The sequence below is a fragment of the Macaca mulatta genome, chromosome 4 (genome assembly GCF_049350105.2).
Source record: "Macaca mulatta isolate MMU2019108-1 chromosome 4, T2T-MMU8v2.0, whole genome shotgun sequence".
In the NCBI taxonomy this organism is placed as follows: domain Eukaryota; kingdom Metazoa; phylum Chordata; class Mammalia; order Primates; family Cercopithecidae; genus Macaca; species Macaca mulatta.
In genome coordinates, this window is record NC_133409.1 from 13,166,410 (window position 1) to 13,187,051 (window position 20,642).

Below are 20,642 nucleotides of genomic sequence, written 5' to 3' on the forward strand. Positions count from 1 at the left end.
GCTGTGACTGCACCACTGCATTCCAACCTGCATGAAAGAGTAAGACCTCGTCTCATAGCTCCTCTTAATGCTAGTTTAATATCATCATGAAGTAGCCTGCAATCCTTTTAGGGATGAGGCAGAGTTGATATAAATAAGAACAACTACATATATGCAGAATATTAGGATATTAGGCTAACAAGACAACAGTTTTCAGTTTTTGTAGTTGATGTATTGCAGGGAAGTTGAGGGAACACAATTTCATTCACAACAATTGTACATCTGTGTTATAATGAGCTATGTCATGACAACTGACATATACAACATAGGGATGAAAGGGGTCCACATACTGCCTACAAAAGTAGTATACAGTACATTATCATGAGAGAGCAATAGCAAATTTCTTTTATGCAAGACACATAATTAAAACAAATTTCTTTTTAAAAAGTAATTTATAAAGAAAGCTTCTCTGAAGAACAAAAGAACTTAATGTCTTCTATCTTATTGACAGCCATTTACTTTTTACGTAAAATACTTTGAAAATGAAAAGCCAATATAGACTGGTCATCTTGTTAAGTACTACATTCATGCAGTACCATCAAAACTTTTTCAATGATCATTAGACGGTGCTAACATAAAGCACAAAGGAGTTCATTTATATAATGGGGTTAAAAAGTCTTCATCATTAAAGAGCCGTGACTTTCTGAATCAAAATAACAGATCTCTAGTAAACTCCTTTTTTATCTTTTTGCAGGAATTGGGAGCTTAAGGTTATAAACAATGAAAAGCTATACGGTTTAGAAATTGGTAAGTTAAAGAATATTAATAATAATAAAGCTTCCTTTAAGCACTAAGTGAAGTGGTCATTATGAATTTCCTTCATCTTAATCAATGGAGCCTCATCAAGGACAGATTAGCAGAGTGGCTTTCTCAGAGAAGGCTCAGGCATCAGCTTAAGAGTCATTCTTCTTTTTTTTTTTTTCTGCGACAGAAGAATCTCACTCTGTCACCCAGGCTGGAGTGCAGTGGCATAATCTCAGCTCATTGCAGCCTCCACTGTGCCCGGCCTCAAGAGGCATTCTTAAGGGTATTAAGGATTCGAGTTAAGACCTCACATAGAAACCTACTAAATTATCATAACAGGAATTATGCATCTTTAAATAAAGCATTTGGCATCTCTTAGGAATTTTACAAAGATCTTTGCAGTTTTTCAAAACTAGTTTTATAGAAAATAGCAGAGATAATCACCAATTTAGGGTAAGCTTCAGAAAATACAAAATAAACTACGGAAACTTTGTACCTAAATGACCTAATTAAGTTTAACAAATATGAACACTAAGATACTTTAAATTATAAGATACAAATGATATGATTATAACGCTTAGTACATTTCCCTCTGGATAAAATACGTGAAGAAAGGTTTTGGTTAATTGACCTCCTGGTTAACCATTAAGTACTACTGTTGTTGCTTTTTAAAGCATCGAGACATATATTTTATGTATTAACTGAAAGTTAATTTGCCTTTGATGAATCAGAATATACATCAGGATTACACAGTGGTTCAATAGCATCATTATGCTCATTAATTATCACCCAGATCACCTGGATCACTAAAGATATAGGTTGCTCATAAAGAAAGAGTTTTCAGTGTGTAAGAACAAACATATGAACTGATAATTTTGAAGCCTATCCTATTACAATAATGCTTCATACTGGATACTGCTTACCAAAGAACCCAAACACTAAAGCAGTCATGAACTCATGAAATCTGGTCATTCTGCTGATTATTTAACTGTTGTATGCACAAAATAAGCAAGAAGGGTCTCAATACAAGGCTATCCCTATGTCAACAATACACAGCTTTAAAATTCTGAGAAACCTTTAATATACTTTCTTTACTTTTTAGCAGTCATTCTCCATAAGAAAGAGCTAGTTTCCATGTTATTTGTGGTATGAGTAGAAACAGTTGCACTCTTAACACTTCTTTTGACCCTCCATCCATTTCCAATAACCAGCTTCCTACCAAGACTAATACCATTCGAAGACACAGGAATTCTGAAGAGAAAAGGGATGGGAGTAGTACATGGATGGCATTCTCTCCTCTTTTGGATTCCTAGCATTCTTTTCATGAATAATAACTGCAGAGACTAGATGCCACCCCTATTTCAAGCTAAATTAAGCAGAACAGAAAGATAGTTTGGGGCAGTATACTCATTTAATAATATTCTTTCTAGAAATATTTTACCTTTTATGTTTTTACATTTTTTTCTATTGTTTAATAATATTATTTTAAAAAATTCTAATAGCCCTTGCTATGGTCAGAATGTGTCTCCCAAAATTGATATGTCGAAGCTTGATGGCCAATGTAATAATATCAAGAAGTGGGGCCTTTAGGAAGTGACCAGGTCATGAGGGTTCCTTCTTCACAAATGGGATTTACTCTTCCACTCTTCTGCCACGTAAATGGGATGATGAATGACAATAATTTTTAATGCATAATTCTGGAAAATGAAATAGCTAATCTCTCTAACCACATCTAACATACAAATACGTATCACAGATTTGAACATTCTGTTAAATTTTTAAAATTTCTATATATTTTTGAATAGGTATTAAATGTATATGGCATAAAATCCAAAGGGTACAAATGCAAATACAGTGAAAACTAAATCTTCCTTCCTTTCCTGCCCACGCAGCTACCCAACCACCTTCCTTCAAAATACATACGTATTCTTAGAACACAAAATATCATACTTTTCTGTACCTCGCTTCTTTTACCTGAGACCGTATGTCTGGGCCAAATTAATTTTAATTGGGAAGTCTTTTAAGTAAGTCATATCTAATTGCTTAGCATTTTATTTGGTCCTCAGAAGTTCAATGTAAGGAATATTTTCAAGATAGGATGCCTCACAGAGGAACAAAATACCCTAAGAATTTTTTCTACAGCATTTTATACCTGCCATACTGAGTAAATATGCAGTAAAATGTTTTCTTTTCAACTAACTGAGCAAAAAAGGTCTGTACTTCGAATTAGTGAAATCTTTATTAGAAAATGCCTTTTAAGCCAGGCACAGTGGCTCACACTTTGAATCTCAGCACTTTGGGAGGCCAAGGAAGGAGGCTTGAGTCTAGGAATCTGAGACCAGTCTGGGCAACATGACAAAACCCCATTCTCCATTAAAAACACAAAAATTGGCTAGGCATCCTGGTGCTGCCTGTAGCCCCAGATGAAGGGGTGGCCTGCCCCTCCACACCTGTGGGCGTTTTTCGTTAGGTGGAACGAGAGACTTGAGAAAAGAAATGAGACACAGAGACAAAGTATAGAGAAAGAAAAAAGTGGGCCCAGGGGACTGGCACTCAGCTTACAGAGGACCCACGCCGGCACCGGTCTCTGAGTTCCCTTAGTATTTATTGATAATTATCTTTACCATCTTAAAGATAAGGAAGTGGCAGGACAATAGGATCATTTTAGGGAGAAAATTAGCAGTAAGACATATGGATAAAGATCTCTGTGACATGGGTAAGTTCAAAGGAAAATGCTGTGCCTTAATACGCATATGCAAACATCTCCACAAATCTTTTAGCAGCATTGCGCCAGCAAGTCCCGCCAGCAAGTCCCACCTTATGCCGTAAGGCGGTTTTCTCCTATCTCAGTAAACAGAGCATACAATCGGGTCTCACACCGAGATGTTCCATTGCCCAGGGACGGGCAGGATTCTTAACCAGCAAACTGCCTTCAGGCACTTGTTTAACAAAGACACATCCTGCACAGCCCAAAACCCATTAAACCTTGAGTCACCACAGCTCATGTCTCTTGCAAGGACAAGGTTGGGGCAGGGTCACAGATTAACAGCATCTCAAATACAGAACAAAATGGAGTCTCTTACGTCTACTTCTTTCTATATAGACACAGTAACAGGCTGAACTCTCTTTCTTTTCCCCACACCCAGCTACTTGGGAGGCTGAGGCTGGAGGACTGCTTGAGCCCTCAAGAGGTGGAGGCTATAGTGAGCTGAGACTGTGCCACTGTATTCCAGCCTGGGCAACAGAGCAAGACTGTCTCAAAAATCAAACAAACAAAAACATCTTTTAAAGAAAAAAATGCCTTACCTCTTCTAAGTATATAAATTTAGTCACATCAGTCAAAAGAAGTGAAACCCTGGCTCATCTGAAGGTAGTGAGTTATCTCAATTAATTGTTCACAGTCAGTTACAGATTGAACTCCTTGTTCTACTCTTTCTCCTCTTCTCACTGCTTCACTTGACTAGTCTTAAAAAATTAAATGAATTAAATAAAATTTAAAAATAAAGAAGTGAATCCTAGTACATATCCACTTATTCCAATTAACTGATTTTAAATTATTTATAATTAACGTATTTTCTATGTTAATGGATTTTTCTAAAAAGCTTAATACTTAAAAACAGGTTTACATATGTTAAGCAAATGCTCTTTAATCATATTTATACTAGAAAATTTTACTCTGAAAAGTAAAGGATATGCTAAAAAAAAAAAAGTTGTGTTAGTCAAGCTTCGGAGACAAAATTTTAAAAGTCAATATTCAATATACCATGGTATAATGACAAGGGAAAAAAACTAGCTGGGGCTTCTTATCCCATTTTAGTTTTCCTTCATATGAACTAAACAAAAAGATAAGTCTTTATAAAAGCTAAGCTACTTAATGATTTATAGGGACACAAATTTTTAATCTATCCTTCTATTTCCAAGGCCCCTCCCTACTTCACATTTTCTTTCCTTCTTGCCTAAACTATAGCAGTAAACTTCTTACTGGTCTCTCTTTCTTCCAATGAGGTTCCATGAAAAAAGGATCTTTGCAGTTTGGTTTTTTTTTTTTTTTAAGGCTTAGAAAGTGCTAGGTTAAATGATGTTTAAAAAACCTTTTTCTTTAAGACAGGGTATTGCTCTGTTGCCTAGGCTGGAGTGCAGTGGCGCAATCATAGCTCAATGCGGCAATCATAGCTCAGTGCAGCCTCCAATTCCTGGGCTCAAGCACTCCTCTCACCTCAGCCTCCCAGGCAGCTGGGACTACAGGCGTTTGGCACCATGCCCAGCTAATTTTTTTCTTTTCCTTTCTTTTCTTTTTTTTGTTGCCTAGGCTGGTCTTGAACTCCTGGGCTCAAGCAATACTACCATCGTGTCCTCCCGAAGTGCAGGGATTACAGGTGTGAGCCTCCCCATTGAGCCAAAAACAAAATCCTTTTAAAAAACTCTGTAGTACTACTCAATGCATTTAATATTCCAGGTACACTGTAAATCCCAAAGATATTACAACATATAGTAGTCACCTCTTATCTTCAAGGGATACATTCCAAGACCCCCAATGGATGCTTGAAACCTAGTACCAAACCTTCTATATAATATGCTTTTTCTATTTCTATTTTTTTCAAGTATAGTACCAAACCTTCTATATACTATGATTTTATCTTTTTTCTATATCATACCCATGATAAAGTTTAATTTATAAATTAGGCACAGGAAGAGACTAAAAACAAAAACTAATAATTATGTTACTATTATTAAAGAATTAGTAAGTAAACTAAGGGTTACTTGAACACAAGTAGTGCCACACCGTGACAGCTGACCTTAAAACCACGACGCTCCTGAGCGTCCCGCAGGACAGGCAGCATCTACAGCATAGTTCTGCTGGACAAAGGGATGATTCCCAGCCCACGCAGATGAAGCAGGATGTCGTGGGATTTCATTATGCTACTCAGAATCATACACAATTTAAGCTTATACATTGTTTACTTCTGAAATTTTCCATTTAATATTTTTGGACTGCAGTTGACTGCAGTAACTGAAACTACAGCAAGTGAAACCATGGCTAACAGAATACTGTATAATCATAATAGGAGAATACTGTATAAGCCTTTCTTTTCTTTTTTTTTTTTTTTGGTTGTTGTTGTTGTAGATAGGGTCTAGGTCTGTTGCCCAGACCGAGGTGCAGTGGCACAATCATGACTGATTGCAGCCTTGACCTCCTAGGCTCAAGTAATCCTCCCACCTCAGCCTCCCAAGTTGCTGGGACTACAGGCACACGCCACCAAATCCAGGTAATTTTTTATTTTTTGTTTAGAGAAGGTTTTGCCATGTTGCCCAAGTTGGTCTTGAACTCCTAGGCTCAAACAATTCTCCCACCTTGGCCTCCCAAACTGCTGGGATTACAGGTATGAGCCACCATGCCTGGTCTATAACTCCTTCTTAATAATATAGTGATTATAATCTAAGCAGTATAAAAAATGTTGGCCCAAACAGTAAACTACTCTATCAGTCAAGGTCCTACTTTCCCTTGCCAACTTTACCTCCCACTATGCTTCCTGGAACATCTGTTGCCCTTTTATACCTCTGTGCCTCTGCCCATGCCACTACCTGCCATGTCCTTCTCTCATTTTTTTTTTTTAAAGACAGGGTCTTGCTCTGTTGCCCAGGCTGGAATGCAGTGGCACAATCATAGCTCACTGCATCCTTGAACTCCTGGGCTCAAGGTATCCTCCTGCCTTGGCCTCCCAAGTAGCTAGGACTACAGACACACGCCACCATGCCCACCTAATTAAAAAAAATTTTTTTTTGGTAGAGACGGGGATCTCACTATGTTCCCCAGGCTGGTCTCAAACTCCTGGGCTCAAGCAATTCTGCCTTGGCTTCCCAAAGTGCTGGGATTACAGGCGTGAGCCACCTCACTGGCGTCATCTCTACTTATTGAAATAATGTCCAATAGTACAGGCCTAGGTTCAAAAGGTAGTTCCTCCAGGAAGTCACTTCATATTCTCCCCAGTAAAATTTGTTTTCTTCTTCCTCCAAGGACTCTATAACTTTATTAAAGCATTTATGTGTCTGTCCTAGGTTGTATTTGTAAATATACCTTTCTCACTCACTATATTGAAAGACTTGAAAAATAAGAACTGCCTGGCACATAGTTGGTATTCAAAACACCATCTGAATTGGGATAGTGATTTTAATTTTTCCAAAGACTATCTAAAAATAGATCTTACTTTATTACACAATTACACACAAACCTGCAAAGAAGGTAGAACAGATGTTATCATCCCACCCCATCCCCTGCCACACACCACTTGACAGATTACTGTAAACATCATAATTATTATTATACTAAACAGTTAACATTTCTTGAACATTAAATATATGTCAGGCATTGAGCTAAGTGTTTTACACAATTTACTTCATTTAATTCTCAAGGTGACTATATAAGATAGGTTCTATCATTACCACCAATTTACAGATGAAGAAACTGAACTTCCAAGAGGCAAAGTTTTTCTCCCATATCTGACAGCTAGTAGGTTAGGGCTGGTAAGTGGCAGAGCTTAGAATCAAACTCAAGTCTGTCTAAATCCAAAGCGCGTAGTAACTGCTACACTCTTCTGCCTTTCACCATTTGCTCAGTTGCCATTAATAAACTATGGTGTCCATGACAGTTCATTTAAACTTAGCAATAAAAAGTATTATCCAGCTTCAAAGATCCCAAAATTCACTAAAATAAAATCTGACATTTGTACTACTGAACTGTAACTGCAACAAGAAAATGAAAGAATTACTTACTTGCACAATTTGCCTCCTGCCATGTGGTATTAAAAAACTCTGAGAGAATCACAACTATTTGCATTCTATCTGCCATTAAGAGACTTCTGGCACAACTCTGACTCTCTGAAGTATTCTATAACAAAAACAAGAGAGAAAAATACAATCTGAGTATTTTTAGACTTTGCAAACAACTTGAGGCAAAAACCTTACAAAAAAATAACATTTATTACAAGCTTTGTAACATTTTGTTTGATATGATCAGATAACGTTAACATTAATAATAACAATGATAATAAAGTAATTAGCAGCTAACATTTATTGGTACTAGGTTCACCTGCAAAGGAAGAAAATCTTTGTACCTAAATAGCTTGTACTCAGACGGAAAAATACGCTTTTGCAGATCATTTTAATAATGAAAGAAACTCATGCTATGCAAATAATAAATCCAAGTTCCCAAATTATTTGATCCTTATCTATTTTCTTTCCCTTGTGCCCCAAGCAAGGAACTAAGTCCTACTGACCCTTAATTCTTTCACAGTTATTTAACTCCTACTATTTACTAGGCACTATAAAAATCCTGAAGTTTTGATGATATAAAAAGTATAAAAGAATGCCATCGATTCTGGGGCTTTGAGAACCTCTCGCAGATACACAGACAAGGAGTTATACAGTGTGACGAATAATAAACGAGAGTGGTAACTCCTGGGAAGCAAATGATCAGCCATGTGGGAGAAGAAATGGGAAAAAGGAGAAAAGGAAGAATCTCTGCTTTAAAATACTTGCTGATGTTCATTTTGGGAAGGTTATCTTCTTTGTAGCTTAGTTTTGTCATACCATTAAAAGGTCCATTTGAATGAGTGCTTGCTTTTAAAATAGTGAATTGAACAAAACATTTTATTTATTATAATTATTATTACTATTATTATTGTTGTTATTTGAAACAGAATCTCACTCTGTTACCCAGACTGGAGTGCAGTGGCAAGATCTCAGCTCACTGCAGCCGTTGCCTCCCAGGTTCAAGCGATTCTTGTGCCTCAGTGAGAATCTGGGACTACAGGCGCATGCCACCACACCCAGCTAATTTTTGTATTTTTAGAGCCACTGCACCTGGCCATGAACAACATTTTAAAAGACTCCTTTTTAGAATTACCTTCTGAGCAATACCAGTCATAGAAGAAAATTTTCTATTATCACTTTTTTTTTTGAGATGGAGTCTCACTCTATCACCCCAGCTGGAGTTCAGTGGTACAATCTCAGCTCACTGTACCATCTGCCTCCTGGGTTCAAGTGATCCTCCTGCCTTAGCCGCCCGAGCAGCTGGGACTACAGGCAATGTGCCACCACACCTGGATAATTTTTATTTTTAGTAGAGACGGGGTTTCACCATGTTGGTCTGACCGGTCTTGAACTCCTGACCTCAGGTGATCCACAAGCCTTGGCCTCCCAAAGTGCTGGGATTACAGGCATGAGCCACCATGCCTGGCCTATTATCTCTTCTTAAGTAGAAGTAATAATAGTGTATTAATACAAGCCTGGGTCACTAGCTAGTGACCTTGGGCAGCTGACCTACCTCTCTAAGGTTCAGTTTCAAAATCAAGGGTTCTACAGTTACTGTATGTATTAAATGAAATAGCATAGATTAATCACTCAGCACATTATCTGGTACACAGTGAATGATATATGCTATTTCACCTAGCTACCATGCTGCCAACATGAAGTGCTCTAAGTAGGGTTAGTTGGATAAGTGTAATTAGTTGCTTAAGTTGAATCTTCATAAGTAGGTGACTGGCCATTTTAAAAACCAATAATAGTAAAGCCTGTATGGGTGTTCAGTGTGTGGAATAGTTCAGTTGAGGAAGATATCAATGTAGTTTTGAGAAGTTAGGAAAGAGTTCATGAAGGAAGCAGGATATGAACTAAGCCCTATATTGAGGAAGAGAAAAGGATTCAAAAATAGGAGAATTAAATGATCATGGCATGAAAGTGATAATGATTATGTGGTATTCGGGGAGTATTCGGTAGTCTATGAAAGTAGGGCTATTAAAGGGCTAAGTTAGAACAAGGTTATGAGAAGCCTTGAGGGTCATGAGAGTTAGTGAGAAATTCTTGAAGATTTTTGAGGAGGGTGTCATGAAAAGCAGTTTCAGGAATATATGTTTAGGCCGTGATATGTAAGGTGAGGAGGCAGGGAGACTTGCATCACACTACTTCTGTAGCTCAGGTATAATGAAAGGATGATGACAGCAGTGAGGACAGAAAGGAAATGACTAATAATCCAAACGATGATGAGGTACTTATTTAGTACTTCTCAGTTCTAAATGTCCCAACTGCACTTCCTTACTTAATCCTCATAACAACTCTATGAAATAGGTACTGTTAGCTGGGTAGAGGGTAAACTATCAAAGGTGACTGAGAAGGAAGAATTGGAGAGAGAAAGAAAAATAAGGAGAGCACGATGTCCTGTAAATCAAGGAAAAGGGAAGTGGTGGTTGTGTCAAATCCTGCTGAGAGAATTGGAGGTACATCTGTCAACACTGACAGTATTGGTGACACTAACAAGAATGAATTTGATGGTGTCTTTGGGTGTGAAAGTGAGGTCAGAGTGGGTTGAACAGAGAACGGAAGATGAGGATGTGGGAAGAGTGAACCTAGACAACTGCTGAAGAGTTTGGCCTTGATGGGGAAATAAGAAAGAAAGGTCACTAAAGAGCAATGTGGGACCCATGCGTCATTACCCTGATGCATGGTTTCTTAAAGCATGATATCCATCTATTACGTTTAGGTTTCTCTTCTGGACAGACGTCCCTTTAAAATGGAAACTGCCACATCTTTGTATTCACAACACCTCGCCAAGTGACCAAAAAAGCAATGGTCCTTGTTTATACGTAGACCTCTTAATACTCAAATCTATCATAACCACTTAGCAGAACCCTAACTATCATGAAGCCAGCCATTTCTTTTGATCATGCCTGCACCCAGGAAGTCAGGAGTTGCTGGCAAAAAATTAACAACACAGATTAATTCCACAGTAAATCCATAATCCTAAACCATATCCCTCACTTTTCTATCTGCTCATTCTCTCCTTTTTACAACTTTTCCACTCTCCCAGAAACTCTGATCCCTCTCCCACTCTTTACTCTCAAGAGAAGATCTAGCCTCCTGGATAACAGAAGCCTTCGAGCTGAAACTCTAACCTGCCTACCTCTACATGTAACCTCTCTTTCTACCCTCCTATTATGGTGGGGAAGGCACCTGTCCCTTTCAAGGCCCATCTCTCTGAAGATGCCCTAGATCCCATCTACCCTGCCTTTTCTGGAAACTGACCTTGTCTGCTTCCCACTCTCTCCTACAAAATATTCACCTTCTCTAAAGGACCCTTACTATCAACATTTAAACATGTCCAGCTTTCTCCCATCTTGGGCAAGAAAGAAGAGAAGGCAGGACAAAGGAATGGAGGGACAGGGGAATGGAAAGAAATGACAGAAAGTTGGCCTGGCATGGTGGCTCACGCCTATAATCCCAGCACCTTGGGAGGCTGAGGCAGGTGGATCACATGAGGTCAGGAGTTTGAGACCAGTCTGGCCTACATGGTGAAACCCCACCTCTACTAAAAATAAAAAATTAGCCAGGTGTGGTGGTGGACACCTGTAGTCCCAGCTACTCAGGAGGCTGAGGCTGGAGAATCGATTGAACCCGGGAGGTGGAGGCTGCAGTGAGCCGAAATTGTGCCATGCATTCCAGCTTAGCCGACAGAGCAAGCCTCTGTCTAAAAAACAGACAGAGACAGACAGAAATGAAAGAAAGTCTCTGAGTCCCACGTTGCTCTTTAGTGACCTCTCTTTCTTCTCTCCCCATCAAGGTCAAACTCTTCAGCAGTTGTCTAGGTTCACTCTTACCACGTCCTCATCTTCCAGTCCTCATCTTCCAATCCCTGTTCGTTCAACCCAATCTGATCTCACTTTCACACCCAAGGACTCCATCAAATTCACTCTTGCTAGTGTCACTAATACTGCCAGTGTTGACAGATGGACCTCCAATTCTCTCAGCAGGACTTGACAAAAATAACCACCCCTTCCCTTTTCCTTGATTTACAGGACATCATGTTCTCCTCATTCTTCTTTATCTCTCCAATTCTTCCTTCTCAGTCACCTTTGAGAGTTTACCCTTTACTTAATCTTAAATTCTTAGTGTTCCTACTAATTCTTCAGGTATGTTCACCCAAGTCATAATTTCAAATGCCATTTTTGTGCTGACACTTCCAAAGGCGTTATCTCCAGTCCAGTCCTCTAGATGTCTATATTCAACCACATAGGCAATATCTCCACTTAGAAAGCTCATAAACACCTCAAAATCAACAAGTTCAAAACTGAGTTAATGATCTTCCCCCACTAAACAGACTCCTCCTGCCAGCTCAGTAAATGACAACCCTATTCACTAAGCTGCTCTTATTAAAACCCTGGAAATCATCACTACCTTTTCCTTACTCCCCACTTTCAATTAACCTCCAAGCCTCTAATTTCTGCCTCCTAAGTATCTCTGAAATCTACCCATTTCTCCCCATCATGATGGCCCCCACATAATCTAGCCACTATTGTCTCTCATACCACTGCAATAGTCTAATTATAATCTTCCCACATATCTTCTTCCCCTACCCTCCCCAGCCCCAACCCCCTCCATTTTCTGTCACATAGCAAAGTACAAATCTGATTATGTCATTCCACAGAATTAAACCTTTCAATAACATCATACTGCTTTAAAATCAAAGTCTAAAATCCTTAACATATCCTACAAGGCCCACATGACCTGCCGCCTGTCTACTTCTTCAGGCTCAGACCATGGGTCTCCTTCTTGCTCACTGCGCTGTGTTCTAGACCTCAAATACACCACAAACTCCTTCCCATCTCAGTCTTCATGCCTGCTATTTCTTTACATGTACACCTTCCCTCCCACGCCCCATGTTCTCTCAAATTGTAGATGTCTGCTTTAATCACTGACCATTCTACCTATCCCCCAGTCATACTCAAGGTCAGCACTCTTGTCATATGCATTGGTAGCATCTGGGTTTTTTAATCAGCAACACTTACCATACATGAATTAAATAATTATTTGTATAAGGAGATGCTTAATGTCTGTTTTCAGACTACAAGCTCTGCTCATTCACGCTATATCCCTAGTAGCTACCACAACCTGTACATAATAGGTACTCAATAATATTTTTTTGAATGAATGCAGAAGAAATATTACATTTTCTGATCTCTAATGAAAGGCATAGATTATTATACTATGTTCTGGTTTTCTCCCTATAGTCCTAAGAATTTGTTAGTTAATAATCTACAGTAAAAGTATATTGAATACTCACCAAATACATAACCCAAATGACTAGCACTTCACAAAGATATACAGATACATAGATAGATAGAGATAGATAGGTAGATGGATGGATCTATAAATCTAAATTTTAAACACTATCTAAATTTTAAACAAACCAAGTAGAATAGGACAGAGCCTACCAATTCAGAATCTGAGGGGGCAAAAGCATCCTCAGGACCATTCTGATAATGCTGAATCACAATGAAACTATATCCCTATCAGTTTAAACTAAAAGGAGCAAGTATGACTCTAAGGAAGAGAGAACCCCTCAGTTCTATCATTCAGGTTTCAGAAATCACTGTATTTTTTACCTTGAGATAATAAAACTATATGCGATCCCTGTCCCAGAAATTCTAAAAGGAAGTGACAAGAACCTAGGATTCTTATCATGGAAATTTATTATAGTTAAACTAATTATATTGCTGTACCACATAAATAGCTTACTAGTTTCTGGCTTTGATTCTTTTTTCTCCTTGTTATACTCCTCTCCTCTCTCAATCAATCCATGTCCATTCACACTAAAGAAGGGTAGACAGAATGCCTTGAGATTCAGCTTGTAGGTTTCCTCTGATCAATCAGCCTTGCTCTGTTTCCTCATTTTTTTTTTTCTTTTTTTGAGACGGAGTCTCACTCTGTCACCCAGGCTGGAGTGCAGTGGTGCAAACTTGGTTCACTGAAACCTCGGCCTCCCATGTTCAAGTGATTCTCCCACCTCAGCCTCCTGAGTAGCTGGGATTACAGGCACACACCACTACTCCTGGTTAATTTTTTATATTTTCAGTAGAGACGGGGTTTTGCCATGTTGACCAGGCTGGTCTTAAACTCCTGGCCTCAAGCGATCCACCTGCCTCGGCTTCCCAAAGTGCTGGGATTATAGGCATAAGCCACTGCACTGGGCTCTGTTCCCTCCTTTAACTTGGCATTCCTTTCACTCTTTTGCTCTAAATTGCTATGGTACAATTTATAACACTCACCGATATTTTCCTATTTCCCCATATAAGGTACTTTATTTCCCCTAACTATACTGATAGTTTGAGGCCTGAATCTTACCCTTCTTTTCCTTCTTATCCTTTTACCAGCCCAATATTCAAGAATAGTAGGTGCTTGCTAAAAACTAATTTAAATGAAAGACTGAGTCTGAGTCAAACAAAATACATTACACTGGATAGGCCAGGGGTGATGGCTCATGCCTATAATCCCAGCACTTTGGGAGACCGAGATGGGTGGATCGCCTGAGGTCAGGAGTTCGAGACCAGCCTGGCCAACATAGTGAAATCCTGTCTCTACTAAAAATACAAAAATTAGCCAGGCATGGTGGCAGGCGCCTGTAATCCCAGCTACTTGAGAGGGTGAGGCAGGAGAATGGATTGAACCCAGGAGGCGAAGGTTGCAGTGAGCCGAGATCATGCCATTGCACTCCAGCCTGGGTAACAAGAGGGAAACTCCGTCTCAAAAAAAACAGGCTGGGTGCGGTGGCTCACACCTGTAATCCCAGCACTTTGGGAGGCCGAGGCGGGCAGATCACAAGGTCAGGAGATCGAGACCATCCTAGCTAACACGGTGAAACCTCGTCTCTACTAAAAATATAAAAAATCAGCCGGGTGTGATAGTGGGCACCTGTAGTCCCAGCTACTCAGGAGGCTGAGGCAGGAGAACGGCACGAACCTAGGAGGTGGAGCTTGCAGTGAGCAGAGATCTCACCACTGCACTCCAGCCTAGGCAACAGAGTGCGACTCCGTCTCAAAAAAGAAAAAAAAACATTACACTGGATAAATAAACCTCCCCAAAAGACAACTAATTCCTTCAAGTTCACTCATGACACATTTTTCCATAGGTTTTTGTTTTGTTTTTTTGCATTGGAGTCTCACTCTGTCCCCTAGGCTGGAGAGTGGTGGCACTATCTTGGCTCACTGTAACCTCCTCCTCCCGAGTTCAAGCAATTCTCCTGCCTCAGCCTCCTGAGTAGCTGCGCACCACCATGCCCAGCTAATTTTTTTTTTTTTTTTTTTTTTTGTATTTTTAGTGGAGACAATTTCACCATGTTGCCCAGGCTGGTCTCGAACTCCTGGCCTCAGGTGATTTGCCTGCCTCAAACTCCCATAGCACTGGGATTACAGGCATGAGCCACCATGCCTGGCCTCATAAGTTCATTATTATACATGATGGTTCAACTCCCAAACCAGTCCGTATAGCCTTTTAAATCTATAAAGTACCTCAGAACTGTAGAAGTCATGTTTTTGAGCTAAAGAATCATATACAGCTCTACTGGGGAAACAAGGGGAGCCGAGACCAAGGCTTAGGATGAGTTGGAGAGAAAATACAAAAAAAGTTTCCCTGCCTCTTTTCACCTATTTATCTACTTCCTTTCACATCAGGGTGAGTTGAGCTGGGTACCCAGGTTGCTGGTAGAATCTGAGGGAGAGGAAGGGGGTTTCTACAACTCCCCCACTGGGAAGCCTCCCCTGGGTAGTGGGGAATTCATATAGAAATTCATATGCAGATTGGGTGATGCCTATAATACTGCACACTAGAGTTTGAGGTGCTACTTTTAGCCTCTTTTTAATTCCACAGTACCTACACATATGAGAAAAGCTTTGCTGCCTCCAAAGACCCACACTTTGCATCATGATCCCTGGCCATTCTGCCCACAATAACACTTGTTCTTTAGAGTAAATGGAACCCTAAAACAACTCATCTTAACTGCTCAACACTGAATATGATGCTATACCATATCCTGCTGCAGTTGATAGGGACATGTCTTAGGTACTATGTCTTAAAGTGATAGTAAGATATATATTCCTTGCTATACCCAATGCAAGTGTGCCTCGAAAATACTGCATGTAAGCCTGAATTTATTTACCTTGAAAATACGTCCTTGGCCAGGTGTGGTGGCTCACACCTGTAATCCCAAATCTTTGGGAGGCCGAGATGGGTGGATTATTTGAGGCCAGGAGTTCGAGACCAGCCTGGCCAACATGGTGAAACCTGTCTCAACTAAAAATAAAAAAATTAGCCAGGTGTGGTGGTGCACACCTGTAGTTCCAGCTACTCAGGAAGCTGAGGCAGGAGAATCACTTGAACCCAGAAGGCAGAGACTGCAGTGAGCCGAGATGACACCACCGCACTCTAGCCTGGGCAACAGAGCGAGAACTTGTCTCAAAAAAAAAAAAGAAAAAACAAACAAAAACACATGCTCTTTACAAAAGGGTTGACTACAGAATTTATTTAACGCAATAAATTCCCCATTTCTGTAAAATGACAGATTTTTATTTTTACGTATTTATTTATTTTGAGATGGAGTCTCACTCTGTTGCCCAGGCTAGAGTGCAGGGGCGCAATCTCGGCCCACTGCAACCTTGGCCTCCCAGGTTCAAGTGATCTTTCTACCTCAGCTTCCAGAGCAGCTGGGACTACAGGCACATGCCACCACACCCGGATAATTTTTGTATTTTTAGTAGAGACAGGGGTTTCACCATGTTGGTCAGGTTAGTCTCGAACTCCTGACCTCAGGCGATGCCCCTCCTCAGCCTCCCAAAGCGCTGGGATTACAGGCATGAGCCACCACACACAGCCATGACAGATTTATTTTAAATAATAACAGGCTGACTTAAAGCAGGATACAACTAGATACAAATTTATATTTAGTGCAACTATAAACAAGTTTAGACAAGTTTAAATTTATGAAATAATTCCAACCACATTTTCATGAGACTACTTGCTGTCCCCTTAATACAAGAGGAACTTTCTCATTCTCCAATCCCAGTGTTATTCCTCATGTTTTTCCTTTACCAAACATATCCGGCCCACACCTCGTGACTCCCAACAACCCTGACACTCTAATATTTTCCTAGTCTAAACTTTATAAAGTACTTAAGAGCAGGAATTGTGTCTGTTTTTCTTTTTTAAATTAAGGCCCTCACAGCAGGTACCACACAACTAGAAACACCCTCAAGGTACCAAGAATGAAGTGCAGTCTTACAATTTCTTAAAATTTTACCTCCCATTTACTTAGAGGTATTACTATGTGTCAGTTTTCTAATTTGTTGTTGTTGTTGTTTATGTTGTTTGAGACGGAGTCTCGCACTGTCGCCCAGGCTGGAGTGCAGTGGCGCGACCTCGGCTCACTGCAAGCTTCGCCTTCCGGGTTCACGCCATTCTCCTGCCTCAGCCTCCCGAGTAGCTGGGACTACAGGCGCCCGTCACTACGCTCGGCTGATTTTTTGTATTTTTTAGTACAGACGGGGTTTCACTCTGTTAGCCAGGATGGTCTTGATCTCCTGACCTCGTGATCCACCCGCCTCGGCCTCCCAAAGTGCTGGGATTACAGGCGTGAGCCACCGCGCCCGGCCTATCCCCATTTTACAGATTAGTAAACAAGGACAGAGAATGTAAGTAACTTGCCCAGAGTATACCGCTAATAAGCAGAACGGAACTGGACTCCTGGCCGCTAGCTCCAGACTGTCTATATCACAAAGATGAAGTCACAGGCAACATCTCTTTTAATTCTTCCAACAGCCGCATTAGGCAGCTGTTCTTTCCACTTTATAGAGGAGGAAACTAAGGTTCTGAGAAGACAATTACTCCAAGGTTACATAGTTAGAAGGTGGTGGACATGGAACATTTCCGGCTACAAATCTCAAATTCCAAACCACTACCAGTGTCTCCATCCCACCTGTTTCAGAAAAGGATCCTTCCCGGGAACTCCAGGAGAAGATGACGAGAAGCTATGGTGGAGTGGGCGGAGGAAGAGGAAGAGGGTTGAGGAATCAGGACCCCCAAGAAAACCAATCACACCTATATGAACCAAAGCTGTCCAACAGCATTCATGGAAGCAAAAACCCAAACCCCAAGCCCCATAATGCCACCCCCTTTTTCTGATGTCCCAACTCCACAGACCCAGTCCAACCCCTTTTTCTTACTGTTGGGGAAACTGAGGCCCCTAGCGTTGACCATCATTACATCCTCCTCCTGTCCCAACTCTCCCGCACCACAGTCCCGGACGTGGTCCTGTACCCACCCCCACGGCTCGGCTGATGTTGTCCATCTTGCTGACGACCTGTTGGAAGAGGGGGTAGCAGGTCTGACAGAGGCGCACGGGCCGGGCGCTGCGCACCAGACACCCTGTCAGCTCTGCGCTGCTGTTGGCAAAGTCCAGCAGGAGCTCCCGGCACTCGGGATCCAGATCCGGCAGGTCCGGGGGCAGCGACAGAGGCCCCAGCTTTCCACCCTGCAGCAGGGACAGGGACAAGTCCTCCACCTCCAACAACTGCTGCTCCGACAGGAGGTCGTGGAAGACCCGGTGCGGACTGCTGCCGAAGGGGAGCGCGCCCAGGGCCAGCCCCGACCACAGCAGCAGCCCCAGCGGCAGCCACGGCGGCAACGAACACCTCCGCCGCGCGGCTGTCGGGCCCGGCTCCATCACGGGGCTCACACACCCCAGGGCGCCCACCACCAGCTCTCCGCCCCCAACCGGCACCGCTGACAGCCGCCGCTTCCGGTTTCCGCAAGCGCAGGCCGAGAGCCGGGTCACGAGGAGGGCGCGTCACGGCCCCGCCCCCTGCGCGGGACGCCCCGCCCCATTGGCTGCCGGCTGTCTCCGGGACGCGGGCCTGCGCTCGTGCGGGACGCACCCACCCTGCGGCGGCTCGCTCCCCGGCCCGCGTCAGATGCGGTGCGCGCGGGGGTGGTGCGCTGGAGGCTCCCGAGCCCAGGCTCGCCAGCGGTTGACTACGAGCGCCCACCGCTTTGGACAGTTGCATCTCAGGAGTCCTGACCCTTGAACGCCCACCCCTCTGGGAGTTCCGGGCGTCCTACAAGTTTCTTACCTCGCTGGACTGACGACGGCCTCCGTTGTGGAAATGACTGTCGGCTGCGTTCACAGAGAAAGCCCGCTGGCCGGTGCCTCGGCAGATTTTCTGCGTGGTGTTCCTTAGCGTAGTTTTTCCCTCATCCCATTTGGAGAGAGTAATAATGCCCGTTGGTTATTATAGGTGGTGGAGCCTAGCGGTTTCCGAGCTTTTTGTTTTTGTTTTTTAAAAAACTCTCAACTGTCTGCCTCAGCGTTGTCAGATCGAACTCTCTGGGATGAGGGAAATATTCTACATCTGCGTTATTAAGGCAGCCACTGGACACATTTATGATGTTGAGCCGGCTGAGGAACTGAATTTTAAATTTTATTTAATTTAGGGCTGGGCGGGGTGGCTCACGCCTGTAATCCCAGCATTTTGGGAGGCCGAGGCAGGCAGAGCGCTTGAAGCCAGGAGTTGGAGGCGAAACCCCGTCTCTACTAAAAATACAAAAATCAGCCGTTGGGCGTGGTGGCGCAAGCCTGTAGTCCTAGGTTGAGCGGGGAGGATGGCTTGAGCCAGGAGGTCGAGGCTGCAGTGAGCCGAGATCGCACCACTGTACTCCAGCCTTCGCCACAGAGTGAGACCCCCATCTCAAAAATAAATAAGTGTTTGACTTAAATGTAAGTAGCCACATCTGTATAGTGGCGACTGTACTTGACGCAAGTCTGGTCCGACAGTGGCCAAGAAGCAGGTTTGCTTGGAACTGAAGGAGTACTAGGGACGCAGCGCGTTCAGTGCTAAAACCCAGGAAATCCTGGACAAACTGCTCAACTTCAGACTCCTATCCAGTTTCTGACATGCCCGAGGCAAAAGCAGGGGACACTCGAAAAAGCGTCCTGATACCGTTGCCAGTCTGTAAAAAGAATTTAAGCTCATAATCTGGAAAACAGTTTCTGACAAGTATGTGACCAACCAGGTTGGTAGAAAATTACTTTCGGGCTTTGTGTCATCCTACTTTTTAGGGTTGTAATTTTTGCCTTGTAAATTGCAGAGCTGCTGCACTAAGTTCTACTTATCTTAGGGTCCTAATTTATGTTTCTGACAGTTCTTCCAAAACTTTGTTGTTGTCGTTGTTGTGTATTTGGTTTGGTTTAGAGATTTAGAGACATAGTCTCGCTAGACTGCCCAGGAAGGACTCGAACTCCTAGGCTCAAGGGATCATCAGGAGGCTGCCTCGGCCTGCCAGACAACTGGACTACAGGCACAGGCTGCTGTGCCCAGCCTGGGGGTTCTTATAGTTATTTTTTACCCCGCCTGTTTGATGGTTGTTTTATGTTCCTAAATTTGCTTTGGATAGGTAAATTTTGTTTCATTTTTGTTTATAAGAAACTGAATAGTAGGAAATTTGATTTGTGTACCAATAAATGTATTTCCAAAAGAGAAAATAAGTTGTCTTAAGTTTTGCAAAAATCATCACGTAACTCTTAGGTCTTTCTATGGGTTAGAATTATCTTTCTTTTAAATGATTTCAAGCACCATTCTGTGTTGTAAGTGGATGTGTAAATTGTTAACTTCTATGGAAGTCAATGTGAAGAATCAACAACACGTGCTCTTTGATGCAGCAAGTTCACAACCTTGTCATAGACACTTATTCATTGTAATATTGTTTGTAATGGTAAAAAGGATGGCTTCAAAAAGCATGTTAAGGGGCTGGGCACGGTAACTCATGCCTGTAATCCCCGCACTTTGGGAGACCAAGGCAGGCAGATCACCTGAGGTCAGGAGTTCGAGACCAGCCTGGCCAACATAGTGAAACCCCATCTCTACTGAAAATACAAAAATTAGCCGGATGTGGTGGCGGGTGCCCATAATCCCAGCTGCTCAGGAGGCTGAGGCAGGAGAATCTCTTGAACCTGGGAGGCGGAGGTTGCAGTGAGCCAAGATCAT

At 42.0% G+C, this 20,642-nt stretch overlaps 1 protein-coding gene across 11 annotated transcripts in view; it reads right to left on the reverse strand.

The window, feature by feature from the left end:
• The window catches only part of OSTM1 (osteoclastogenesis associated transmembrane protein 1), a 118,109-nt gene extending 99,694 nt beyond the window's left edge, over positions 1-18,415 (reverse strand). For 10 of the 11 annotated variants that reach the window (XR_013416031.1, XR_013416028.1, XR_013416032.1 and 7 more), the window contains exons 1-2: positions 17,924-18,415; positions 7,555-7,669 (exon numbers count right to left, since the gene is read on the reverse strand). Coding sequence is in view for 1 of the 11 variants with exons in the window: in NM_001261748.1 (NP_001248677.1) it covers positions 7,555-7,669; positions 17,924-18,325 (517 nt within the window). In the remaining 10 variants the exon portion in view is untranslated. 11 annotated transcript variants of the gene reach the window in all.
• Positions 18,416-20,642: the final 2,227 nt, after the last annotated feature.